The 27892-nt window shown below is 43.3% G+C and overlaps 1 protein-coding gene across 6 annotated transcripts; it reads right to left on the bottom strand.

The window, feature by feature from the left end:
* On the bottom strand, positions 1-27892 carry jag2b (jagged canonical Notch ligand 2b). 6 transcript variants are annotated; one of them, XM_088362017.1, is made up of 27 exons: positions 27738-27892; positions 27406-27569; positions 25405-25719; positions 16372-16426; positions 14236-14493; positions 13838-13898; positions 11566-11696; positions 10409-10528; positions 9813-9926; positions 9620-9733; positions 8701-8814; positions 8282-8328; positions 8022-8195; positions 6476-6638; positions 6182-6343; positions 5917-6030; positions 5723-5836; positions 5506-5619; positions 4942-5058; positions 4806-4833; positions 4146-4231; positions 3467-3580; positions 3275-3390; positions 2952-3191; positions 2757-2888; positions 2532-2682; positions 1-2467 (listed from the first exon to the last, which is right to left on the bottom strand). In XM_088362017.1, the coding sequence occupies exons 2-27, from the start codon at positions 27472-27474 to the stop codon at positions 1920-1922; spliced, it is 3771 nt and encodes a 1256-aa protein (XP_088218143.1). In that variant the 5' UTR covers positions 27475-27569; positions 27738-27892; the 3' UTR covers positions 1-1919. The 6 variants fall into 6 exon arrangements, with proteins under 6 accessions (XP_088218143.1, XP_088218144.1, XP_088218142.1 ...); XM_088362018.1 differs by having other exon boundaries at positions 27653-27864; XM_088362016.1 differs by having other exon boundaries at positions 27406-27864.

Below are 27892 nucleotides of genomic sequence, written 5' to 3'. Positions count from 1 at the left end.
TGCCACTTTAATTCTTTATTTTTGCTGTGTCCCATTAACAGAAAGCATGATGGTCTTACATGTTATGAAAAATGGGTTCAACTTTGATATGAGCCATTTTTGGACTGAGTTGGTAACTGAAACAAACAAACTTGCAAGGTAACATAACGCAAACATTGTTCCCTTCATTAAAGCCTTGAAACCAATCATGAAAATAATGCGTTTTATCCATATCTGACCTACTTTCCATCCACAATCATGACACTTAAAAAGAGCATTCGTGGATAGCTTTTTTTTTTCCCCCTTTGTTTCGCCTTCTTCCTTTTCAATTCTGTCATTGTATTAGCCAGAAATGTCCATGAAAGAAAAGTGAGACAAGGAAAGCACTTTACGAAGGCGAATAAAACACGCCACAATACAACACACAATGTTTCAAAGAGTTACTTGTGAAAACAAAACAAAAACATAAAATGATGACAACTGATTACACAAATAATGCATCACGCAATACATTAAGGCACCTGAAACCAAAAGGATTTATGATGGGCTTAGAAACGATTCTTGTTGCACTGGTGAACCAATTTAAGGCTGCTATGATGGGCCAAATCCTGACTGAGCAAAAAAATAAAATAAAAATGACACTTTTAATCGTGAGTTAGACTAAACGAACATTTGAACAAGGAAAAAAAAACGCAGCACGGATTGGAACATTCCAAACGAACGACTCGGCCTCATATTCAACATTATTCTCAACTAAAAATCAGGAGGAAAAAAAGTCAGTAAAGCAACAAACCATTTTTAAACCCTTCAAAAAAATCCTTCATCAGCGGTACCCCATTGTAAAGGTTCTTTACTGTGTGACTCTGGATATGACATAATATAAAACCTGCCTATTTTGACTGGCATAAATAAAAGGAATGGCATTGTAAAAAAAAAAATAATATTAATCATAATAACAATAATAATAATAATAATAATAAAAATGTGTGACTTGTCTTAAGTTACTTATTTCAAATATACACAGCGACTCCTTTTTGTTGTATATACACATATGTACAGAGTAATCATTTCTGTTTGGATCAAATACCTTGAATGGCATTGCTGTGAAATGGAACTCTTTAAATGCACACGTAGACATTTGAGATTTGGAAACAAGGAGGTCAAACTGGGCAGCGCGACTTGGAGCCTCCGGGTGGGCTCGTAGAAAGGCACTTGCTACCAACTCAAATACTGCAAAAGAAATCCTCAAACAGAGCTTTCAGCCACAACAACTGAGAGACAGGACTACGTAATTGAAGGCCACATAGTAGGCACCGGGGTTTCTGTCCAATCCCCCCCCACCCCCCTACCCCCACCCCTCCCTTCCCCAAGATTTTGGTAAGGCTGGCGTGTGATGGCCTTAGGCGGGATTTAGGGTAAAACCCAGGAAGGGTTTTGCTTTTTTGTTATGACAACAACCCAATCAAACCCTTCCGGGTTACTTGAAATTTTTATCTGTCCATCACAGACGCCTGCTGACTTATTCAAAGCTGTAACAGTCTGTAAAATAAACAACGGAAACAGATTTTTTTTTTTTTCTTTTCACTACTTCTTCCCTAAGATTCTTTGTTATTTTTACAAACAAAAATTGCAGCAGGCTTCTTTTTTTTACCTCCTGAAAACGGTTACATTTCACTTCGGCAGAACATTAAGAAACAAAGAGAAGCAAAATTAAAAAAAAAAAAAAATCCACTGTGCTGCCTTAAATCAAAACAATGTCAGGTGAAAATGACAAAGCAAATAATGGCTTATTGAAATACAAAGCCTTCTTCTTCCCAAAAGGTAGTCAGTATCCCCCCCCCACCCCCCACCCCAAAAAAAAAAAAAAAAAAAAAAAAAAAAAAGGAAAAGCTGCATCGCAGCATCTCACTTCCACTTAAAGAGTCTCGAATTGAAATGTCTTATACACAATGGTCTCTGACATCTTTCTGGCCAGTCATGACGGCGCTGACATTTTTCCAGCGGTTGTCTTTGGGGCTGTAGCCTGGGGTCCGGTGTAGCGCTTTGAGGGGTGAACTTGAGGTGCGCGTGGTGCAGATCAGCCCCCCACTCGACTGCACTGCAGTCTTTGAGTACTTATAAACCGGCTGCTTCCCCGCCATGGCTCCGCACAGCTCTTCCTCCAGCTCACCTTCCGTCTCCTCCTCATCATCATCCTCCACCTCCCCTTCGTCACACGTCCGATAGGAGGGTCCCATGAGCTTTCTTCGTTCCTGCTCGGCCTCCCTGTTGCTCTCCTTTAACAGCTGCTGCTGTTGTTGCTGCTGCTGCTGGCGTTCGGCCACGAGCCGAAGCGGCTCCCAGTGGTTGTTGACGCTGTCGTCAACGGGTAAGCGCACATTCCTTTCTCGCTCTTTTCTCCGTTTGCGCGTCCACCAAACGGAAACAATGATGCAGAAGAGGCAGAGCAAACCCAAGACAACGCACAGCAGAGGCACCAGGTAGTCTGCTAACATAAACAGAAGGATCAGTGAGGTCATTAAAAAATGCTTCACCCCTGCTTCGACGCTTACCCATTGAAGGAGATGTGACCTGCGTTTCCACTTTGACCTCAATGACGGCCAACATGATGCTGCTGTTGTTCCTCTTCGACAAGGTGCCCACGATGGTGTTGGCCGTCTCCTGTATCAGGCTGTTGTCGGCCAGATCTTCAGGCTGGAAAGACTGACAACCGAGAGAAGATGGAAAATAGTCACCAGTGATGGAGCTCCCTTTTTAATTACAGTATGGATTCTTACTAAGGCCACTTCCACAGCATCCTGACTGGAGTGAGATAGATCACAAAGTAGGAGGAGAGAGTGATCTTTCGCCAAAGTCCGAGTGCTAGGATGATACCTAAGCTCATAGCAGATGTTCTCCACCGTTGTTCCCTGAAGAAAAAAAATAAATCACAATTATTGGGAATAAAATAAAAAGCATGAGATGGGACTCACCAGTGGGACTTTATCTTTGTTGAAAACCAACGTGATGCGACCACAGTTGTTGTCCAGGTACCCGCTGTTCGGCTGACATTTGGTACTTGTCTGCGTGAGGGCTTGAGAGCAAACCCCCCACTGATGACAAGGGGCTGAAAAACACGTGAGGTATCGATGTGCTTCACATTCACGTCCAGCGGGGCAAGAATGGTCCTGGTCCGAGGATTGGAGGCGGCAGGGCCGTCGACCGCAATGAACCTGAGGTCAAAAGGTCATCATGGCATGTTGTACATCGATAAAAATAAAAGTGACACCTGGTCGTCTTCGAAACAAGCACTTACCTTTGTGCAATCCACTTTTCCGTTGCCGCAGTAGCAGCTGTTACACTCCTCCTCCCATCGGCTACCATGAGGAAACTGAAGCCCGGCGTAGTGACACGACTTCCCGATCCCGATGACTACAAAAAAATAGACACGGTGAACATCCTCGATCAAAATATTTCGTAAATAATGGCTATCAGCGGGAGTGTTTACATTCTTGACATCGGAGTCCCGTTCTACCGAGTGGACAGATGCAGCGAAAACCGTTGATCTCATCCACACAAGTTGCGCCGTAGGCACACGGTGAAGACTGGCACTCATTGATGTCTAAGAGACAAAGAATGGCATTGATTACATCGACGGTACGGCCTGGACGATTTATTTTTTATATGAAACAAAGGAAATTAACCTCTTAGTAATAAAAATAGCAACATTTATAATTTTGGTAGCTACTCTGAGGGTGAACGCTCATAATAAGTGAGTGAAATAACATCTTATTCCCCCTTTTTTCCCGCGGAGGCTCCCACGATCACTAAGAACTTTCCCCATTGTCATCTGAGATTCACACAAACAGTCGGAATGAGAAATCTCAAATTCAAGCTGGCTAGAAAAGGTGGACACTTTCTGGCCCTAACAAAAGAAGGATAGAAGAAGAATTTCAGGGTCACTGGTTAATTTGTCTTATGTGGGCATTTGTGTGACTGCCTGAGTATAGAGGAGGGGTGACCTCTGACCCCTGGAGGCATTTCGGAACAAAGAAAAAGCCGAGAGGGCGCCATCCGGGGCTTGGATTTTGCTGTTGATGTGACCCACAATAGTCAAAGGATTTTTGTTTGAACTGCACCGATGACTACGCTTTTATAATGAGATAAACCTCAACGTTGGGACTCACTGATTCGGCAGTCCGGTCCGGCAAAACCAGGGGCGCACTCGCATCGGAACCAGTTGACTCCGTCCACGCAGATCCCGCCGTTGTAACTGAGAGAGGGGAAGACATTAAACAATAATTAGACGCGAGTGTACAAGATCGACATCCTTTCCACTCGCAACAAAGCACATCGTTTGTGTGTGTGTGTGTGTGGGGGGGGGGGGTTACAAAGCTCAATTCAACTCATCAATACAAGCTTCCACCTTTCAGATGCTAATAGGCGTGTCCAGTCCCTCCCCTCCTCTCCTCTCATCATGCCACTCTTCCATTGCTCCACCCCCCCTCACCCCCTCCAGGTCGCACAGAAAGAAAAGAGACATGTGCACCTCCTCCTCCTCTGCCTTTCCACCCCCCACCTGCGTCCACCATGGGGTGGTTGGTATTACTCCACCTCTCCCTGTCCTATTCAATTCCCCAAAGCTCTCTGCTCGGTGAGATGGCCCTTTGAGGCTTAATTTGAGGACACCTTCCACTCCTTTTAGGGAGTCCCTGCACCCATTAGAGCCCTTGCGAAGCTTGTGTGAAGAGCAGAGAGGAGGGAGGCTGGGATAAATGGAAGGGCAGGAGGGGTGGGGTAGCTGTGACGACACCACGGGAGTGTGTGAGGCAGGAAACGATACGTACCACGGATGAGGGTTGCAGTCGTTTGTATCTGTTGAAGGACCACAAAGGACATTTAGGGACAGCAAATCGGCTTTCATTATTACATCGGGAAAGACGGTGAGAGATTAAAGTGATTTAAGGAGAGAAAAAAAATTACTTTGGCTGCAGGTGGGTCCTTCCCAGCCTTCTTTGCAGATGCAAGTAAAGGTGTCAACTCCTCCCACGCAGGTTCCGCCATTCAAGCAAGGACTGGAGGCGCATGTGCTGTTCTTGGCTGGCAAAAGTGAAAAGAGAAACCATAAAGGCATTTAGTGAACACATTTGAAAAACATTTCTTTTTTTAAACCGACTCCAGAAACCGTCTTTATTCATTCTAAATAGTAACGTTATTTTTCCCCATCATCAGATTTACAGCTCATTTACAGACCATGAACTAAATTTGAATAAGCAGCACTAATTATAAAATTGTAGAGCCATGTTGACAAAAGATGACCCTCTTCAACGTTGACTGCTAAAAAGCCTTGCGCCAACAAGCAATGTGCGCACAACCTAAATTAAACAGAAGCTCAGTCTACTCATTAGGTCGGCTTAATTAGAGAGATGTCAACTTGAAACACTGGCGGCCATTAGCGACAACATACAATAAGAGTTTGAAAACAGCTTCTCATTAAATACAACTGCACATTGTTTCAAATTTTTGACAAAAAAAAATTCTGCTTACCCATGTTGCATGTGTGTCCTCCCCAACCAGGTGGGCAGGAACAGCCGAAGGTGTCCCCATGGTCATAGCAGGTACCCCCATTACTGCATGTGGTTGCGTCACACTGGCTCTCACCTGTTCCAAATCACAAACGCACATTTATTGTATGTCACGCATCTACAACGGTAGTAGAAAAAAAAAAATCAAAGTTGAACAACATGGTGGACTTGAGACTCACGGGAATGGCAGGTCTTGCCCTTCCAGTTGTCGGCACACTCGCAGTAGAAGTCGTTGACAAGGTCGAGGCAGCGGCCGCCATTTTTACACGGGTTGTGTCTGCAGTCGTTGACATCTGAGGAATTCAACGAACGATTTTTACACCATTTGTCATCCTAATAAATCGAGCATCGAGTAGAAACCATGGGTCCGTACTGAGATCGCAAAGTTCTCCCTCCCAGCCGTCAGGACAGAAGCACTGGAACGAATTGACGCCATCGATGCAGGTTCCTCCATTCCTGCATGGGCTTTTGAGGCAGTCGTTTATGTCTGGAACAAAGAGAAGAGTCACACGCTAGCTTTTTATAGCTTGCTCAGGTTGTTGCCGATCACAATGGGACCAAAAGTTTTCAATTATGGTGCCAATCCAAATCAGGCTATCGATGCTATGCTACGTGCTATCGGCTAGAATTTCCCTTACTCTCATGACAGTAGATGCCGTTGAACCCCGGATCACAGATGCAAGTGAAGTTGCCAGTCAGCCCGCTCACGCAGCGCCCTCGAGGTCCGCAGACGTTCGAGGAGATGTGGCGCACTTCTGCGGAGTCGTTGGTCGCTATGGCAACAGTGCAGCTGTCGATAACTGCCAGCAAATAAAGAATAAAAAACGGTACAGTTACTTCCTCTATTTGTCCGTTTTTATTTGTAGGACGGTTAATACAGTAAAAGGGTTTGGTCACGTGGTGTTTGATTTCATCTGGGAGATTATGGTTACCTTGACATGGGGTGGTTTTGCAGTCCACTTTCGGTTCCTCACAGGTTTTTCCCTCAAAGCCCTCAGGACATGCACAGTAGAAGTCCTGGATCATACTGTGGCACTTGGCCTGGTTCTTGCACGGGTTTGGATCACATGCATCCAAAGGAGACGAGATGTGGATCTTCAACGAAATGGATGAAGTGGAAATTTAGATGCATCAATCCCAAGAATTGCAACTGGACATAATTATGGCTGGTGAGCTACTTAGCTTCTGCCAACTTTCCTTACGAAGATAAACGTTTAAGAGTAAGCCTCCAAAACCTTCCCTGATCTCATCACCCTTTTGTTTTAACTTGACTAGCAGAAGATGAAGATGTTACTCGCAGATACGTTTGGTGTCATATTGACAAAGTCAAGATGGACGAGCATAAGAGCCATCCTGCTTGGCATGTTTGGCCTTTTTTCAAGTCAATACAGAGGTTGGAGGGAAATTCTGCAGGTTTTTGTAAACATCACTACCGTGCATAAACGCTGGGCTGTACCCGTTGCCATTTAAGGTGCTGAGCAGGAGACTTTGAGCGGGTCAGCAGAGTGGGTGAAGTCTGTGGTCACACGTAGTTTATTTTAACCCAAGTGTCATGCGTACATACCAATTTTCTTTACTATTTGGATGTGTGTGGTCAAAGCCAGGAACACAAAATCGTTACATTTTAGTGGTTTGGGGGAGCATTGACTTACATTGGGGACATCATTTTGGAGGGCATTATAGAATTCTCCATTTTTTTTTTCCCCCTTTTTGAATCAGATCCAGCAAAAGTATTGTCAACATGCTTATGAAAACATGTTTATTCATGTACTGTTACTTCAGCGGCCATAGTGGTGACAGAAAACAAAAACAACAGTCATGGGAATAGTATTTTCATGTACCGTATTTTCCGCAGTATAAGGCGCACCGGATTATAAGGCGCACCTTCAATGAATGGCCCATTTTAAAACTTTGTCCATATATAAGATATATACATTTGGCTTGTGGGCCGGACTTTGGATACGCCTGCTGTAGTGGCTCAATTTTAGTCCGTATACAAGGCGCACCTGATTATAAGGCAGCTTTTGAGAAAATTGAAGGTATTAAGGTGCACCTTATAGTGCGTAAAATTTGGTGCACAAGTAAATAAATACGTTGCTGATAAAGGCAGATTTTTAGCAGACGTCCACAGCACCATGAGTGCTTAGTAGTAAACGGGCAGCAACCCAGCGTCACCTCATTCAGCAAGGCTGGTGTATATAGTGGAGAAGCTAAATCAGGATTGGCTCCTGACCAGCAATGTCCTCCATTCAGGGCCCCAAGAGAAGCCCAACAGAATCAGTTTCCTCACGGCTAACCTACATTGGCTTCAAACGCATACTAAATATAACAGAGCGTGGAAACAGAGACATCATGTGATAGCCAGTATAACCAGGACAGGTGGCGTTACTGTAGATGGACTCTTGTTTTGGTCACTGTGATTTGGAAACTTTTGGAAGAGACACGGTTTTGCTTTGCACTTGTAAATGTAATGCGTACCTCACACAGTTGTCCAGCAAACTCCATCGGGCACTGGCACACAAAGCCCCCTAAGACAGAATGGCATTGGCCTCCATTCTGACACGGTCTGCTCTCACACTTATTTCTTTGGATTTCACAGTGAGAACCCACAAAGCCTGGTGGGCACTGGCAGTGGTAACCGCGTGGGCCGTTCTAACGAAGACAAAAGAAAAAATTGTGTCGTTCGGCCGAATTTCGAAGTCACATCGGGATGTTTAGAATGGAAAAAAATCACTAACCTTGCATGTTGCTCCATTCTGGCATTGACCGTGACAGCTGCTCAGGTCTGATAAAAAAAAAAAAAATCATTTTAAAGTTGCACATTGGTAGATGTTGTGAAAAAGTAGCGATACGAGTAAAGTTGAGGATCTGTTCATGCAGTGAATCCACAGTGGGCATGCAACTGATTTTCGTGAGCTCTTGATTGCCAAGGCGACAAGAAAGGAACAAGTCACCGCATGTGACTGAATGAGTAAGCCTAAACTACACCTATGTTGTGAGTCCAGAAGGTGAGTGAGGCATTTAAAAATGTAATCTTCTTTTTTTCTGGGGGGGGGGGGGGGGGGGAGAGTAGCGGCTCAATGAAGAACCTGCAGGTTACAAGCTTGTAGGGACAAACATTTAAAAAGAAGTGACTAAGATTTCAGAAAATACTAACTGATGTTACAGTTTTGTCCGGACCATCCCCGAAAACAGTCGCAGTGATATCCACCAATCAAATTTTTGCAAGAATTAGCGTTCAGACACGGCTTTCTTGCACACTCATTAGCATCTGTGAAAGCAGGAAGTAAAAGGACACTACGTCCATAAATGGGGACAAAGCAAGGAAAGCACAAGGAACCACAAAAACCATTGTTTGGAATTTTTCATCTATTGAAATCAAAATAGAGAATTTAACCGGAGATTGTAAATAATTTGAATTATGGTTGCATAAATCGCTTTAGTGTTGAAATGGCTTTTTGGTTTTGTTGACAATGCAGGAATTGACACAATTAAAATTGTTCACTGAAAATTTAGATCTTTGATCCGCCATCATCGTATCTACAAAACACTACCAAAAAAAAGAAAAAATGAGTCTGAAATGAGATGCAAAATAATGAACGCCCACCACCTCCACAGACATCTAAAGTGTTACAACAAAGCACTGCTGCTCAAATATCTGAAGGCACGCTAAAGTGGGGGTGGGCAGTCTGCAGGGGGTCCTTCTGCACTCATGCACACACACACACACACACACAAACACCTGTCTTCCCTCTGAAACTCTACACTTCACACACATTCAAAGGCAGGTAAGACTGGAAGCTGATTGCTGCTTGTAAACTGAGATCTAAGCTGGTAAAATGAGAGGGGCTCTTGGGATCGTTTTTCCGGCCTTTACCTCCCCCCCTCCCCTTCTAACGCGCATACACACCCGACTTTATTTACCAGTTGTAAATTTCCTGGCATTACGCCTGTCATGACAGGAGCCTTAAAGAAACAGTCAAATATAGACCCATATAAAAAAGTGGACAGTGAGCATCTTACCGGAATATTCAAAATATAGATGTTTTTTTTGGGGGGGTATTTTTGAAACTCACCAATCTGGCAGGTCTTTCCTTCCCACTCAGGTGGGCACACACACTCAAAGCCAACATCCCGGTCGATGCAGGTTCCTCCGCGGGCACATGGATTGGAAGCACAGTTGTCGAAATCTGAGTACATACAAAGAGGTTGTTTGATCATCATTCAGAATTTTTATTTTAAGATGTTTATATGTGTGTGGAAACTCACTGTCTGCACAGGTTGGACCTTCCCAGCCTGGTGGACACTGGCACTCGAAGCCTGAGGGACCTTCGTGGCATGTACCGCCGTTTACACATGGACTGGAAACGCAGGCGTGCTCAGCTGCACCCAATAAATGAAACAGTTGAAACGGTGGAGCACTTGTAAATTAATATTTCATATACCGTATTTTCCGGACTATAAGGCGCACTGGGCTATAAGGCGCACCTTCAATGAATGGCCCATTTTAAAACTTTGTCCTTATATAAGACGCACCGGACTATAAGGCGCACCATTAAAGCATCATGTCAGATTTTTAGTCCAAATAAAATCTTTCTCCATTTTATCTTTTTTTTATTTCAACTTCAGACGCAACAAATTATAATCACAAAATAATGATCCATAGTCTTTTTGATTCATGATTCATAGTCTTCAGCGGGACATTTATGATTGATTTCATGACACAATGCTTTGGGCCAGTTCAAATTTACGAATTTGGTCCATATATAAGACGCACCGGACTATAAAGCGCACGGTCTGCTTTTGAGAAAATTTTAGGTTTTTAGGTGCGCCTTGTAGTCCGGAAAATACGGTACATTCCTCACCTATCTGGCACGTCTTGCCCGAGTAGCCTTCTGGACACGCGCAATAGTATTCATCAGGCTCAGTGTTCATACATGTGCCCCCGTTGATGCATGGCTGGTGGCGACCGCAGTAGTTGAGATCTGGGAACATATAACAAAAAAAACACATTTTAAGAAATCATTCAGGATGGTGTTAAAGCAACAGTATATGATAATGTAATTTTAGTAAACTGACAGAGACAGTAGCTTTTAATGAGTCCATCGATGCCAGGGTCACCTCAGATAACCTTCCTTAGTGGTTTGTAGTCATGGATATTTTTATATAGTATATACACACGATACTGTTTTTAATATTGAATTGGCCGGGACACCTCTCATGTTATGAAATTCAATACATGATATAATGTCAACATGGAAAAAAAAATAACTGTTGTCTTGATGAACAAAATGCTTTTGGAAGTGGCGGATACAAAGTCGAGAAAGACTTCTCCATGAAAATGACAAGCTCTTGGCGCGATATCACTTTCCAACTGTATCCTCAACTTTGCTAATTGGCTGCCAACATTCATCCACTCGCTGCCAGGAGTTCCCCGGGAGCTTGTCGTCGGCGTCTTCGCTCAGTATAGAGCACCAGCTGTCAGTTTGACGGGAAAGCACTGAGTGTTTCCTCAACCACTCTGCTGCTCGCCATCATGAGCTCGCAGTGTTTACGGGATGCGAGTAAGAAACTCATCTTCATTATTAATCAGTCATGGAATACCGATTATTTACACACACAATATACTGAAAACTAATTCAGCTTTACAAACAAAATCCCCATTTGATCCTCAAGAACCTAAAGGACAGGTCACACTAAAGGCTGCTAAATAAATGAACAGGGATGAGTCTCCACTGGAGATCTTCGGACCCACTCTCATCCCCCAAAGTGTACTCAAGTGACGAAGAGGATGTGCGGGGGATCGAATGTCCCTCCCGATGCTCAAATCCCACGAGCAGTAAAACTATACAGCTTAGAAAATTGGGGAAAGACGCCTGTGACCTAATCAAGGTAGTCGCTGATACATAATGCAATACAAGATTGTATTGCTGCTTCTTTAAAAGAACACATAGCTTGAGGGTACCTGGAGTGTGCCAATTTGCTAAGCGTGGGAGGTGCTGACAAAAAATCTTTTGCATACCTTTATCGCACAACAGGCCACCCCAGTTTCTCTCGCAGCTGCACTGCCAGGGGATGTTGCAAGTGCCGTGGACGCATCCGGGGAATACGGCACAGTCGTCGCAGAATTGACCCTGCCAGCCGTAGTTGCACCTATATAGGGGATAAGACGCTTAAAAAATCGTCTGCATCACATTTAACGATTAAATCCTTGCGCAAACAAAAGAAATTGAATCCCCGCATCCTGTTGCAAGTGTGCAAGTCAACCGGAACAAAATAAAACCCTGCTTGGAATATTTGTGGTGAGGAACATGTCGGCGCTTGATAGCAGGCTTGGGACAGTCGGAGGAAAATGTGGATTCCTTCGAGTTGTTTAGTATTTAGAACAAGCAATAACGCAATCGTCACTGTCTGCTTTGGTTATTGCGCAACCGAGTTGGAACTGAATGACAGCAGCTTGCAAATCAATTCGTATCTCTCAAATTGGTGCAAATAAAAAAGCAATTTCATTCAGGCATTTCAACAGGCAATATTTAGGACCCAACAAAAAGCCTTGTGTCCATTTTCATTGGGTCATCGTTTACAAAGTCATTCACACGACTTCGGGACTGAGCCCGACTGCAAAATTTTAAGAATAACTGAAATGATTATAATTTAAATCATGACAATAACACTTCATTTGAAATGCTCATAAAAGGTGATTGTATCATGGCTTGGGTCAAACCATCCCAAGGACCCCTACTGACTAATCTTAGAGGTGGGTGACATTCCAGGGCAGGAGGGGTTAAGAATACATCCAGCAGGCTCCTGTCTGGAGTGGGTAGGGGAGGGGGGGGGGGGGTCTGAGGGCCTATGATGAGGGCGGTACGGCGGCGGCGGCGGCTTGTGAGAGCGTCTGGAGACGGCCGTGTGTTTACAGAGGCTGCGCACGCGCCTGCCGCTTCATGACAACACCCGGCTATTCCGAGGCTGTGGTGCCAGCTGTCTTGTCAATTGGCTTCTATTTTCAGCCAGAGCTCCTGCAGACGGCAACGTTGCCAATGCGAGAAGGTCTTTGAACGTCTCTTAGCGGGAGTCGGGGGGGAGAATATTTGACATACTTTGCTCTCCTCTATTTGATCAGCTTCACGGGGTCTGACAGCAACGTGTCACTAACTTCAGCCAGGAGAGATTTCTGGAACATCATTTTAAACTGATCCCACCAAAACCCCATAATCAAATACTTTGCACTTTGACCCGACTTTAAGTTACAAGCCTGATACTGATTGCATAAATCTGAATAAAATCGGCCAGCGTTGGTCTCAACAGGCTTCCCTGGATAATATCTCGGCACTGTTACTCATCTGCAAGGTAGGCGTGGGTAGAATTCCAAAATCATGGCAATCCCAGGTCAAAGATAGTGGTGAAATACCATTTCACCATTTAATCCCGGGTGTGCCAAGCTTTTAACAAATATGTCAGAACAAGCCTAATATGTGCCGATCTAAGATCCTCGAGACGGTAGCCACAAATGGAGCCTCGGGCAAAATGGGAGCCCGGAAAATGGATGAAATAAAGGGAATGAAAGGGCACCCGGAGATCACAAGGGATTTATTGCCTGCTTTTTGTGACCCGAGGCTTCATTAAAATCATGCCAGAGCAGGAAGAATCTTTACTGCTGTTCCACCGCTCGTATCACTTTTCCTGTCTGCTGGGAACTGACATTTCAGGAGAAGATGGCTCACTCCCTTTCTCAGCCTGCCTATTAAATGGAGTGAGGATACCGTCAGGTCAAGCCTCCTCTTAATAATCATTTCATCTAAAAATAACAAAGGAGATTTTTATGAGGACAACGCGAAGGGGTGGAAGTTACAGAAGCGTAGTAGATACCGAGAAAACCTCTCGCTACATCTTTCAATTTGTATCGAATTTCATTAATAAGTCTGCAACTTGCCCTTAAAAAGAGAAGCGCATTGCAGATGAAAAGAGGATATGGCGATTCCCGGCACGTTTACAGTGCTCACATTGACAACCCCCGTCTCGGGCTTGAGTGGTAAAAAAAAAAAATGGATGAGATGCTTGGTATTCTGTGTGGGATTTGGATGGCCTAAAAATATAATGTCAGGCAAAGCGTTGCCTGAGCTAAACTGAGATGGAGAGGAAGAAAAGGAAAAAGAAAAGGAAGGCAAGGGCGGATATTCAGAATGAGCTCACACTAATTGATTTCTATTAAGCAGATTATTACGTTTTTGTGTTGATGTACTTTTAAAGACCAGTGACCACAATCTTGGACAAAATAAAAATACTGGTCTTACCTGCATTCCCCCGGAACGGAGCAACCACCATGAAGGAGATTACAACCTTGTTTGCAGATTGCTAGGAGGGAGGGGGGGGGGGGGGGGGAACAATAAAAAAACGTGTAAATATGTATACATACTATATATATTTCAAAAGGAGAAAGAGGACACATCATTTACAAGGGCAAGTGGGTGAGCAGAGGCTTGCTAGTTTGGAACAGGACATCATGATTAATGCTTCCTTGAGTTCGAGGTTAAAGGGCATGCAACTTTATAGCCCGCCTGTACAACAATAACTCAACTGAAAAACAAACCCAGCCATCGTTAACAGCCTCGTTAAGTCTAAGGAGGCACTGTAAATAATTTTCCAGACGTGAATTTGATATTCATGAATGAATATTAACCGGGGAGCTCACCTGTCTTACATTCGGGACCCATCCAGCCCTCCAAGCAAACCCGGGCGCCCGACTGCTCACATCGATAATGGCCAAAGTAGTCGTCGCGAGGAACGCACAGTTTATTGCACTTGTTGCTGTAGTAATTCTCATCACAGCGCACACGGATTCGGTAAACGATCCGAGCCACGGGCCCGTCGTAGTTCACCGTCTTCCAGGGGTCACCGGGGTTCACCATCCCGGTGTGGGCGCTGCGGTCAATCAGGTGCTCGTCATCATCTGAAATGAGTCGAAAAGTGGATTTTTCACCAAAAGTTAAATATGTTGCCTTTCTGGGAGTAACAGAAGTCATCGAGATGTTACGAATAAACCGAGCTGAAGTTCGTGGGTCTCACGATAGCTCAGAGGAGCCACAAAGAAAGCAATTAATCAGAGTGTGATTGCAGTTGGTCAACAATCTCAGCGGAAGTGGACGGCCTGTGATTTCCTTTCCTGCATAGCTCCGAGTCGCGTTGCACTTTAGTCACTTTTGAAGTGAGCGAGCACTCACACACACATTTTCCTCTGCCGGGGTCTGACACAATGTCAGACAGAATGAAGCAACAATAACAAATAAAACCCCCGGCAGTTGCCAGATAGAGAACAATGGGCTCCGGGCCCAAGCGGGCTCAGCTACCTCGGTGTCTAAACACCGAGCCCAGCCGCCCAGTCCGCTCCACTTCCTGCTCGATAAACACAAGGAAAACAGCCGACTGCCTTTCCTGAGGACGCAGGAGGTGTGGGTGGGGGGGAGGCATTTGGGGGGGGGGTAGGATGTGATGCTGGAAGAGAGGAATCTCACTGACATACTGGCGGGCTCTTACGTAGGACAAGACAGGAGGCGGATGCTGACTCAGGCCAGGATTCTACTCCGATGTCTCACGGATTGAGAATATGTCCACACATGCATGATTTACAATTAATCAAAATATATTATTCTAAAAAAAAGTCACGCATATTGCAAATCAACAGGTGGCACTATAACCCAAAAGAAAAGGAGCAATAGGAGACTCGTTCATAAGGATGGATAGTGGAGTTGAAATTCAGATGCAATTGGAGAGTTATTCAAAATGGAGGATGGAAACAATACTTTGCATTTTTTGAACCTACATGTATCAAAATGGGAATTATGGGTTTATCCAAATTCATCTATGACATTACATTAGAAAACTATTCCAGCTTCTTTTCTGTGACATGTTAAAAGCACAAGCAAGATATGTGGAGAATTTAGGAATTTGTGGTAGATATCATTTTTTTCCAACCCGTCACGAGGTTTGAGGTCAGCTGATGTGTGTGACACTACACAACTCTGACGTAGACTAAGCAACAAAGCTCAGTTGACTCAAGATTACCGGCATACGGCATGATAATATCTTTTGGGTGATGTTTTTGGTTGAAATTATGTTGCACAATAAACGCTTTCACGTCAAACAGGAGTTAAATCCATTCGCAATTACTTTGCAAATGAATTCCCAAAACAAACCCGCATGTAATGATTTTTTTTTTTAATCCAAAAATATTGACGTATAATCACTGCCGATGTACGAGTTAACTGACGACATCCTCTAAACAAACCGGAAACTACACGGGGCAAGAAGCTAATCAGAGCGATGATGTCAATTTCTATTTCTTGTCCATTGTCTTCATTCATAAGTGCGTTTGATGTACCAAACAGGATGTGACGGCTTTTCACAAATAAGACAGACAAGTGGACAAAAGAAGACACGCATCCATACACACACGTTTCCATGCACAGACAAGGATATTGGAAAATCGTAAAAAATACCAGAGGGATCAAGGGTGCGCGTGACATTTATAGTCCTCAAACGATTTCTCCCAGACTTGAGCTACTGCTCGGATGGGACAAAGGGGATGTACGAGAATCAAGCCGACGGACATTTCCGAATGAAAACAGGATACAGCTGGTCAAGCACTGACCGCCGGTATAGCCAATTGTATTCTATACAAGACGTCTTGGGAGACCAATATATCCAACGCAACACATTTTTTGACTGAAAAATGTGGCAAATGTAATGAGTCATTAAGAAAAAAAAAAAAACAATGTTATCTTGCAAAAACACCTGTTAAACTAGCTAATCATGTTGTCGGTTCACTTACTGTTCCGGGTAGTGTTGTCCCAGTCCCAGGCCTCAACGATTAAGGTGTACGTTCGCTGAAAAAAAGAAAAAAAAATCAGTTAGTTGATACTGAGGGTCAGGCTTATTTTGTAGCTTTAGAAAAAGAATGAATTTTCCAATAATAGTCACGTATTGTAGGTATGAATAGACACATCCTGTGACAATCTTGAGAAGATTTTGCCACAATACGTATGGCGGTCATATGACGGCATACAATCCCGAATATCCCGTGTCTTCTATTGTGTAGAAAGAGGAAGTATTTTTTTCCCAAGAGAAGCTCATGTTCCCAATAACCATTGCTAGTAGGGAAGAACATTTGGGTAAATTCCCTTGACTTAAAGGAGAAAAAAAAAAACGATTATCAAAAACGATTATCCGTTGATTTCAATACTTCCTACAATCTCATCAGAAGATATCGATGCATCCTAGGGATCAAGATTAACATCAAACTGTGGACTCAACACTCCCAATCGATTTAATTCAATTAATCGATCATCCGTTCATAAAGTCATCCGGACAGTAAACCATCCAAGCTTCAAAGCGCTACTAACTCTCACCAAATATGACGTCCATTAAGAAGGTCACTTTGCCAATATTAGCTACGTACGGTATGAGAGCTGAGCTTTGTCCTTGCTTATCAGACGATGGGGTAGCGTAAATAAGCGGCTAATGGGATTATCTTGTTTCAGTTATGCTTTGCTCCGAATACATCATGCAATGGATTAATATAAACGCTCCCCGGCGTATTTATAATGTCGTGTAATATGCACGTAAATAGAAAGTTTGTTGGACAAGCGTCCGTAATTTAATGAAAATAACATACAATTAAAAAAAACAGAAACTTCTGGCATGGTTTTTTTTTGGGAGTCCTCAAGTTGCGTATACTTTTAACTGGTCAACCTTTAGTCCAATTTGATTTCAAGTGAACCAGAACCAAATGTGTGATGCAGAACATGTATCATTTTCTGCTTTGGTTTGGGACAAGGAAACCAAAGTAGAATATGTGAACACACCCTTAAATGACATCTCGGCAAAAAAAAAAAAAAAAAAAATCACTTGCATCTCACCTGATAAAACATATACCAGCCAAAAAATTACAGAAGACATATTTAGAATGGTTGCTTACTTTCAGTTCTTTGTTGACATGAGGTGGTTACTAGGCAACTATTCTGTTTGTAGTGACAGAGCAAAAATCCAGAAAATTCTGCCTGCTGTCAATGGTGCGTGCTCGCCCGCACGGGCACATGGACACTCCAGAAGAGTAATCTAGCCGGTGTGCTGCAGGGCACACTGCTAGGCAACCATCTGACCTAAATAGCAATCATTACATCACCATTGGAGACAGTTGTAGTAGCCACAATGTGACCTCTACTGTAATGTCACTGATGGGACATTAGAGCCGAGAGGTGCGATACCAGAAGTTGCAATCGCTCAAATGAAGCGGGAAAGAGAAATTGCGGGGAGGAGGTGGGTGATCTGTCAAGTGTGTGTGCGTGTGTTGTTGTTGGGGACCAACAAGCTGGTAGGCTGGTTGCTGCTGGGCTGCAGGATTAAGTTGGCTTGTCTGGCAATGGGTGGTGGCGGGAGGAAAGGGGAGGGGAGTGTTGTTGTGGAGACACACAAGATGGTTTGAGGTGGTTTGAGGTGCCTCCATTTTTTGGGGGGGATGCTGCGGCGAGGAGTCCGTACCATTCCGAGGTCTGAGCGCAGACGCGCAACAGATGCAGCCTCAATGATGGATTATTTGACATGAACGTGGATCATCCCACGACATGTAGCTCGCCTTCTGACCTTTCCACCTACCCCCCCCTCCCCCTACCTCAATAGAGTGGGCTAGTCTGTGCATGTGGGTGGGTGTGCCAATGCATTGAAGAGGTGTTATGAGTAGCAAAGATTGTATTTACCACTCGTTGGGCGATCTCGACCCACACACACCTTCTACATGTTGTAAATGGATAAACGCTGAGAGCAGTCCAAAGCCACGGACTTGTCTGGTTTCCCACAGACCATCCCAGTCTGTGATTAGCTGGATTAAGTGACAGCTGCCCAAATGGTCGGAACAAGATAGATGATGGGCAGATAAAGGGGAGGGAGTGGGGGAGGAGAGGCGCTACTGAACAAAGACCCTTGTCCCAATACCGTAACTCACCCCCATCCCAATCAAAACCATTGTCCGCCATGAGACACAGTCAGTTTGAGGACAATTAGCAATCAGCATTTGCACCAGCGAGCCGGGTAAGATTAGTTGGATGGAGTCAAAAAGACAACACAATTGATCATCTGTCCAAAACTAACAGTTATTAACCTCTGAAGGACGTTTTTTTTCCTGTTTGAATTTTCAAGCGGCTGCATAAAATACTTAAGTCTGAGGGAAAGAAGGAGCTGCTGTCAATCAAATCTCCAAAAACCCTCCCGTGCCCTACTCCTAATGGATTAGAGGATTTACGAGGAGAAATCCTAGTTTTCAAGTCAGGAAGGGGGTATTTGGAGAAAAAAAATGATTTTTTTTTTGTCATTTTATGCACCAAAATCATGTTGTCTTATTTAGTTGGTTATCATAAATGGTAATAAAACTGCAGAAGTATTTAATGTAGCATGACAGGTATAGATTTCCTCGCCAGGTTGCTACGTGGGAGCCTGCTGCCGAGTCATTTTATGCTTTGAATAAAAAAAAAAAGAAAAAAAGAGGCCGGGAAACAGAGGCAGGCAGCAGTGGGAAGTGGAAGCTGGGGCAAGTTGGGGTCACTAAGCATGGGGATCTGCACGCTCCTTTTTCTAAAGAGGGGTCAGCGCTCTGCATGTGGGGCGATGTGCGTGTTTGCATTCGAAGAATACTAAGAATGTGAGATCCAGGCCTGGTGTGTAATCCCATGCAAAATCCCAGTCGGCCAACAGTCCGCTATCAGTGGGAGCGTCTGCGATGAGGATCAGTGGAATGATTGATTCGTTCGTAGCTCACGGGAAAATTTGGGTTTTTTGATTTTGCTCTTAAAGTCCCACCTGCCCTACATTTCCCCATTCAATAAAAATAAAATCCTTAAAAAAAAAAAATTGCTGCAAGGTGACCGGCGTGGCCAACGTTCCGGCTCGTCCATGCAGTGTCACTGACATCTCCTGATTTATTGCCTTCTGATGGAACATGGGGTCATCATGATTCATCCCGTGGCCAGTAATCGCTGCATGTAATCTTCATTAATCTGTGATGTCAATCCCAGCTTTTAGTTTTACTTGGGCTGAGTCTACACTATCCCAAGCGAGGGCAACGCGCCATCCCATCGCTGCTGGATCCAGAGATCGGCGGGTTTCTTTTTGCGATTGCCCTTCACCACATCTTTGTGGCTCGCTCCAAATATGGATAAATAACCCAAATTCTCATGCATAATTGAAAGAGTGCTGTCTGAAAATGGGGAGGGATTCGTCTTGAGAAGTCAATGGGTTGTCTGTGATGCATTTTTATTTTATAATTAGTCATTAAGATGAACTGATGGGGACTATATTGGTAAGAAATAGTGATACAAATGGTCACGAGAGTTTCTATATTTGAGGATTGGCGATGAGGATGCAAAAATAGAAAATGCCAATTTGATGTACCCGTTCATAAATCTCAACTCGTCTAGCCTGTCAATCTGTTCAGAGGGGAAGATGAAAGACCTCCACTGGCTAAATCCGTGCAAATGGGAAAATATTGGCAGTACATTATTTAGTATTTGCCATGTTTTTGGCACACGCTAATGCTAACATTGGTACAGAACAAACCCCAACTCTGCTCGTGTCATTTTTGGGATTCACATTGCAATTTTTTTTTTTTTTTGAAGAAATCATCCAAACACAACAATAAAAACAGAATCACTGAAAAAAATAAACATAACATTGCTAATGCAACAAGCATCCAATAAGCTAAAAAACCAAAGATGGGAGAGGCATCATGAAAGAATTCCCTTTATAATGGTAGAAAATGAATGGAATTTGTGGTCACAGGTTGTTTGCAAGAGTGCCAAGAGCGGTTACAGTGAAGGCAAGGCATTTGGCTGGCTAGTGTACACCGGCTGTGCGTGCACACGTACACACTAACACACAAAAACGCACACGGCCCATTGAGCAGACCTACTATGATGCCAACAGGGTCATTAGCCATGCACTTCCAATTCAACACACTCTGGTGCTAATTAAGCTGCATGATCTAGGACTATGCAACCTGAAGAACAAACAGCACAAAATACATCCATGCAGGGGGAGAACATAGCCTGATAAGCACACTATATTATTTAGTGTAACCTGACCGGAGAGAAAAAAAAAACGCATTACCTTTCCGTTTGTTCTTGACTATCGGTCCATTACACCTTAAACGTGTCTCATTGGCCTGAAGACATTGAAGAGTTGCCACAGCAATGGGCATGCTCCGCAAACATTAACAGGCTAATTCCTGAGCCAGAGTAACAGTGCTTGAGCGCAATGCATCCCCGCCACCTCCAGTCGAGGTTTCATTTGCATTTCAAAGTGACGAGTTAACTGCCCATGTAATGACATGCGTTAATTACCTCCACACGAACCCTGTGGCACCTGCACAGCGGTTAAGAGAAAGGGGTCATCGGGGTCACGTATGTTTAAATAAATACTGATAACGAAACGGATGAAACTAATTTGCAGACAGTGGGTCGGCATCTTTCCCCGGTGTCGTCACAATAAGCTCTACAAAGACAGCCGACAACCTCACAAAAAAAAAAGCATACAGAAGACTTGCCCTGGCCTGGTAAGCCCCACCCACCTAGCTTAGGAAGTTTATTTCTGTTATACAAGTTTCCATGACAGCTCATAACCACTTTGAATGGTGGTTTACAAAATTCAAACCACGAAAGTGGCGCTCGGGCACCGACCTGGGCAGGTTACGTTGGATTTCCATCCAACGTTGGTATTTTATTTTTGAAGAGCTGCTCGACAACATGCAGACACAGGGTGGGCACTTCCATGAATTGATGTATAATTAGATACTGACATTTAATGAATAGCCTCAGCTGGTGATTGAATGGAATGGCCACAATTGTAGTGGAGTCCAAAATGAATATGTGAACTGAATCAACAAATCACTGTTTTGAACGAATATAAAGTTTGGCCTGATTAGACAATTGACAAAATTCAACCCCAGGTGAGTGGCTTTGCACACGACAGACCAAAAAGGAGGATGGGGGAAGGCAGAGATAATTGTTTACCACGGACCTATGTTGCCGTTTCCTAGCAACAGCTTTTGACAAGCGCTGTATCAGGTGTGGTTGAACCACGGCCGCCTCCGCGCGGCCTCAGTCGGCGTGTTCATCTATAAACAGGAGGTGAGTCCTGACTCAAAGTGTTCAAATGAATCACTTTGGCGGTTTTTGTCATCTTTTAGATTTGTGCCCTCTGTGACCTCCCCAGAATAACAAACTGAAGTCAGCTGGAACTGATTATAAATTGTGCTTTCCTAATTCAACTAAAATGCGAAGAATTCCATTCATATCAAGGAAATGATGTTATTTATTACATTTGAAGTTGTTTTAGTTTTGTCACGTTTAACATTTTCAACACTCGGATGGCAACTTAGGGATTTTAATATTTTTGCAAGAAACGGCACAATTTTATTCTGGGGAAGAAAAAAAAATCCACACGGGCAACATGTACACGACCTAAATCTGATTTACGAGAAAAAAAAAAAAAAAACAATCATAAAGGTGGTTTTAAGGTCACAAAAATGGGTTGTTTAAATAAATCCAAAAAATCCCATAATTAGACTCCATCAATAAAATCAACAGTGACGACAGAATTGCGACGGTGAAAATCTCGACAAAATATTTTGCATGTATAAATCATCAAACAGTTAAGAAGAGAAATACGACTTTGCCAGTTGAATTTCAGCAAGTAGTGAAAAGTTTACTCTGTGTGTTCCACAGATCCCACTTTAAAAACCACACGCATGGCTGGCTGCACTTGACTGCATCTGCTTGAAAGTGCACGCCGTGTGCATTTGACGGACACGTGGCTCGAGAAGGGAGCCAAACCCATTCAAATAGTTTGGGTTCTCTCCAGTCAAGGCAGTTTCACACAGGTCTGTGCAGATCAGCACATGGTTTTAATACAAGTCAGCGCTTCCTCTTTTGATATACGTTTATGAATCAAAGTGTTCATCGATGATAAAACGTAAGATAAAAAAAACTAAACAAAGCTCTATCTCACCCCCGATCGCTTCACATCTGAAAGATTCTGCAAAGTGAGGATGCCAAAAACCCAAATGAGGCTATAACTTCCTGTTGGCTGGCTGCTTGTTTGACATTAATCGACACGGAGGTGCAACACTGAATAATAAGTCAACGTGACGGAAAGCCTTGAGCGATGGTGGGATTAATAGTGCAATAATAGTGCAAGAATCGGCAGTGCTACTCTTAGTCATTGCATCGTTTGTCGGGTGAGCCGCCAAAGTAATCCAGAAAATGTATTTTAAATCATTTTGTTATCCACAACAGGTTATTTGATCAAATAACCAGGTTGTCCATAATGGTTAACTGTCCCTTTAAGAAGCCTTCTGGTGTTCTGAAAAAGACAGTTAAAGAAAAAAAAATAACTTATTTGTGATAATTATCAAATATACAGTATGTGTACTTGGTTGTTATCCTAGTCAAAAAAATGGTTGACCACTTGTTGCTAGGCAGAATTCAGAGGGCTTAATCATGCATGCCCCAAAGGGCCATCAGTATAAACCACACCCATTAGGCTAATTGAAGGACAACCAAGAAGCGGAAGACACTGAGGGGGAAAAAAAACCAAAATAATAAGCGCTATAATTATGAAACAATAAATTACACAAATTAACCTACAGTTTGAAATCCAAGAACACATTTGAAACAAGTTTTTACTATAAATTTCAAACCACAAGCTAAGAGAGCCTCAATCACATGTCTCTTTACTGGCAAGAAAAAAGCAGAACTGGAGAAATAGTCGAGAGATTCCAAACTATTACGTAACCCGAGTCCAATCAGATATTAGCGAAAGCGTCACACCGAAACGAAGCCATGAGATAGACACGGAACAAGCAGCTCTTACCAGAAATGCGAGATGGGATGCACCACTGCAGGCTGACGTTAGCAAATATTTCATTATGTCAGCAATATGTTCTACACCCTATAAGGTAAGATGACTTCAATATTTAGATAAGGACTTCCTGAAAATACAATTACTGCATATACAAATCATTATGTCACTGAATTGAGTGATATTAAGCAACCAAGTAAATGTCAAGTTCGTTGTAAATGTGACTGTGAGCTTAATGTTCTAAGTTGTGATGTCATAATTCATCTACCTTACATACCGTAAATTTTGGACTATAAGCCGCGTCTTTTTTCCCCCGCAAATTTTGAAACCTCAGCTGGTGCGGCTTATTGTCCAGTGAGGCTTATAGTCCGAAAAATACGGTAACAAGCACCATCATACTAATGACCCTTGTTGTGACATCTACCACTATAATGGCACAGTTCTATTGGCCAGGACCACTTCACAAATCACACCAAGAATAAACCTTGTCCCCTCTGACTTGAGGTGTCGGGCGCTGGTCCAAATCAATGGACCCTTTGGAGGTAGTTTGTTCAATGTAATCCATCAACTTGGCACCACACGTTCTGTTGCCATTTTTAGTCTGGGAATTACAATCAAGTAAATCACTTTGTCATGCCAACAATTGTGGAAGATAATTGCTGGAATAATCTCCACCCCACTGCAAAAAAAAATGATTTACACTGGTCATAGTCCAAAATGTGAATAATAAATACATTTCCAAGAAACCAAATGTTCCAAAAGGTTGTTCTTTCCAATAAAAACTGATTTATCATCACAAAAGAAAACCTCTTGTGCTTGAAATATCATACTAGGTAAAATTTAGTTTCTTTTGATTTAAGATGCTGTATAATGATTTTTAGTTACGTCACATTTACTTTGGTGGACACACAAAAATACATCTCCATCGCTCCATGTTGTCTGGTAGCCGCTATGAAAAAGTCAAACTAGGACAATTACGGCATCCACTAAATTCACCAGCCCAAATCATCATCTAGCAACCTTCAACAGTGGGACAAGCTCAATTGCCTTGGAGGGGCCACCTGGCACCCACAGCAGGGGAGGAAGCGGTGGGGAACTCCAAATCAAAAGCCCACTCACAACATATTATCATCGAGTCACATTAAAGCATTGAAGACCGTACCAGACTCCAGCAGGAAGTTCATGCATGGTCTTAGACGAACGACCACAATACTACACTGTACGTATCATCGAATCTGCACAAGTCCGTTCAAAATGAATGAACGACATTGAATCACTTTGAAAAATATCAGTACAGAAAAAAAAAAAAGAAGCAACACGGATTCACTTCAGGGTCTGCATATTAAAAAGCATGCCCCCCCCACTACCCCACCCTGTCCAATTAGCCCGTGGTGGCCTTGGCAGGTGCTTAGTGGTGCACTGGAACAAAGCCAAACCTCATACATATATCAGGGCCACTCTCCAAGAGACGACCCAGGTGACATTACCACTGTGACTGCAACAGGATCCTTGGAAGGCATTTAGTAATACTCATAGTAATTGTGTGTTAGCATTGTCACATTAGAAGGTCACTTATATAAAAAAAAAAGCAATTAAGATTGACTGGACCCTGAATTGAACATGCTTAGTCCCTATTGATCACTGATATTTCAAAAGCATGCAACCTGCTTTATGGTGATTGCAAGACGGAATGGAATTTGAATCCCATTGACATTTGCTTAAACGAAGAAGCATGCCATCGCAAAGCCTGTTTTCTTCAATGACACGTTAACTATTAACTTTCATCTTCATAATTGCTACTGTAGCGGTGTGCAAGAATGTTGGCACACTTTAAGTGCATATTCAAGGGCATGAACTTGAAACGTTACGTATTGTCAATCATTTTTCCCAGACAAGAAGTAGACATGTTAACCTTACAGGCTTAATTGGAGGAGAAGAAAAAAAAAAAATCACTTACCAGCCATGCAAATTGGAAGGGGATGACAATTTTGCCAGCGTCGCTGATTTTATTCTTTGCATTCTGAAAATTCAACATATTTCCACCAAGAACTTGTGTAGATCCAGTTCCGAAGGTGCAGGGCCCTCCAGTGGTGATGTCCACTTGATACTCCTTGAGGCACACCTTGAAGTAAGTGTCACACTCGTCCTCCAGACAGCGTAGATCCTCATGGGAGCTCCTGGAGCCGTCGCAGCACTCCCCGCTCGCCAACTCGCCGTTCACATTCTCGACTGAGATCAGCTGCAGCTCGAAATAGCCTGTTGACTGGGACGCCTGGAAACAACGTTTGAGAAATGCCCACAATTACATGAGAGCTGACACTCGATCATCTGCCTTTCAAGTCAGCGATCATGCTCGGTTTTAATTGACATTGACATGTTACCAGTTGGTTTGTAGTGTTTGTAAAACTGTACACTATTATACTAAAAGCTGCTTTTTGACTCCATTAACATGGCTTTACATTGAATGTGACATTTCAAAGGAAAAATCAGACCAATAAAAATCTGAAACTTCCCTAAATGTGCTGAGGGGGAAAAAAAGTTTCCTATATGTGCCATTCCAATTGCGGTTTAAATGCACAGATTTGATCAAGCCTGTCAATACAAGTTTGAAGTCAATCAGTCGGCCATGAACAAACAAACCCATTGAAAAAAAATAACCATGAATCTAAATTATGTATTCAAAATCAAATATGGTCTAAATATGGTTCATTAGAGGTGTGTCCATGATTTAAATAAGGAAAACCCAAAGAGTAATGCCAAAGCTACCCTTATTTAAATCACTGGCGGGGAAGTGTCAGCCTCGCCCGATAAATGGCTGATATTTTAATATTTTTACATTTTGTGTCTTCATTGTCCAGTGTTGCCATCATTTACATGTAGTTTAGCCAGTCTAATTTGCAATGACTGAAAAAAATTAAATATCTGCACACAGTCTGTTTCATTTGCAATGACTGAAAAGTCAGGTGGAATAAGGTGAATCTTAGTAAATAACAAATTCGAATACATTTTGAGAAAACATGCGTCTCCCTGCAGTTCCAAAACACCGCAAATTCCAACCACTAATTAGACATGAAACTATTTCCGTTTCATTCAAAATCGCACAAAGAGACAATTTTGAAATGTTTGCTTGTGCAAACGCCTCATTTGACTTTGTATGCATGCAGGTGTCCCTAATATTAAGACACAAGACAATCGATCCAATACAGTGATCAAGATTTTTTGAATAATCAATTAAAAACTGCTTCCTTGTGTGTTTCAGTACAGTTGAGCAAAACTACAAACATTAATAATCTTGTCTAATCCGGACAGTGTCAACCAAAAGTATTTATGCGCATACATTTTATTTCTAATTTTGCATAAAACACAATCAGATGGTCATGACAAACATAAAAAAATGCAACCTGCAATTACAGTTGAGTGAATGCACGCGATCACAACAGTATTTATATTTTAGATTTAAATATAAAAGCGAGCAGCAACAACATCACGACTCCTGCCATAATATTGTGCAAGCGGTCATCATGCGTGTCTGGTGGCTTGTGCAGCTTCAAAATAAAGTGGCGCGTGCACGTTTTTAGGTGCGCTTGGTGCAAATTGGATCCCTGCAGCAGCCAGTTGGTGCAATTTGCAAGTCGCGTGGGCCCCAAAATGAAAGCCAACCTATATATGTGTTAATTAACAGCGATAAAAGGTCGGGGAGGGGTTAAGGCGAACAAGTCTTAATCCCTCTGATGTGAGTCTCTGTCAAGGTGGCGTGATCTCGTGCACCGATAACGACATCGAGATAATTGAAATTTACCAACGTGATGCAAAGAAGGTCCAAATGCGCCCACGCCCACCAACTTTTGGACACGGGAGATTTAAAATCCGATATTTGACGTGTGCGACGGTGTGCATGCGTCAATGTCGATGCAAAAAATGATTTTATTGTTTAAAACGAAGCGGGAAAGCGTCTTACCTTGGCCCATAACGTCAACAGCAGGCACACTATTAGTAAGCGATGTCTAATCCTGGTGCGAGTCCACATGCCTCCGATTAATTAGAGTCCCATAGGAGGAGGGAGGGGGCTCGGTGAGCGCAGACAAACAGCCGCAGAGCCGGCGTACAGCAGCTCCGAGCCTCCTGACATGCAACAATAACAAAAAACAAGCCCCTTAAAAAAGATAGAAATTAAAAAAAAAAATTAAAAAAAAAAAGAATCACACGCGCGTCTCGGTTACACCGCGCCGGGCGGAGCACGCGTGCGCACGGGGCGGGCAGGCTGCGGCGCGCTGCTGATGGTCCACGCACATTCACTCGAGTGGGCTCTGTTCCCCTCCGTCCGAACTGTCTCCACACGGCGAACTGACTGAGACGTCTCTCAGAGCCGCAAGCCCGAGGAGAGGACGTCGGCTTTGATTGACAGTTGCGCCAACCTCTCAGCAATTGGCCACGGGGCAGGATGA

Source organism: Syngnathus floridae, chromosome 19 (assembly GCF_059516105.1).
Source record: "Syngnathus floridae isolate MCC-2025c chromosome 19, RoL_Sflo_1.0, whole genome shotgun sequence".
Classification (NCBI taxonomy): Eukaryota; Metazoa; Chordata; class Actinopteri; order Syngnathiformes; family Syngnathidae; genus Syngnathus; species Syngnathus floridae.
The sequence above is the reverse complement of the archived record's forward strand: the minus strand, read 5'-3'. Positions and strand labels throughout refer to the sequence as shown.

Bases quoted from the DNA above. Each gene is read 5' to 3' on its own strand.
- jag2b (XM_088362017.1), bottom strand. From the start codon at position 27,474: ATGTGGACTCGCACCAGGATTAGACATCGCTTACTAATAGTGTGCCTG. The intron at 6,344-6,475 runs GTAACCATAATC...ATTTGCTGGCAG, and splicing joins CAAAACCACCCCATGTCAAG to TTATCGACAGCTGCACTGTT. The intron at 3,192-3,274 runs GTAAGTGCTTGT...TTTTGACCTCAG, and splicing joins GAAAAGTGGATTGCACAAAG to GTTCATTGCGGTCGACGGCC.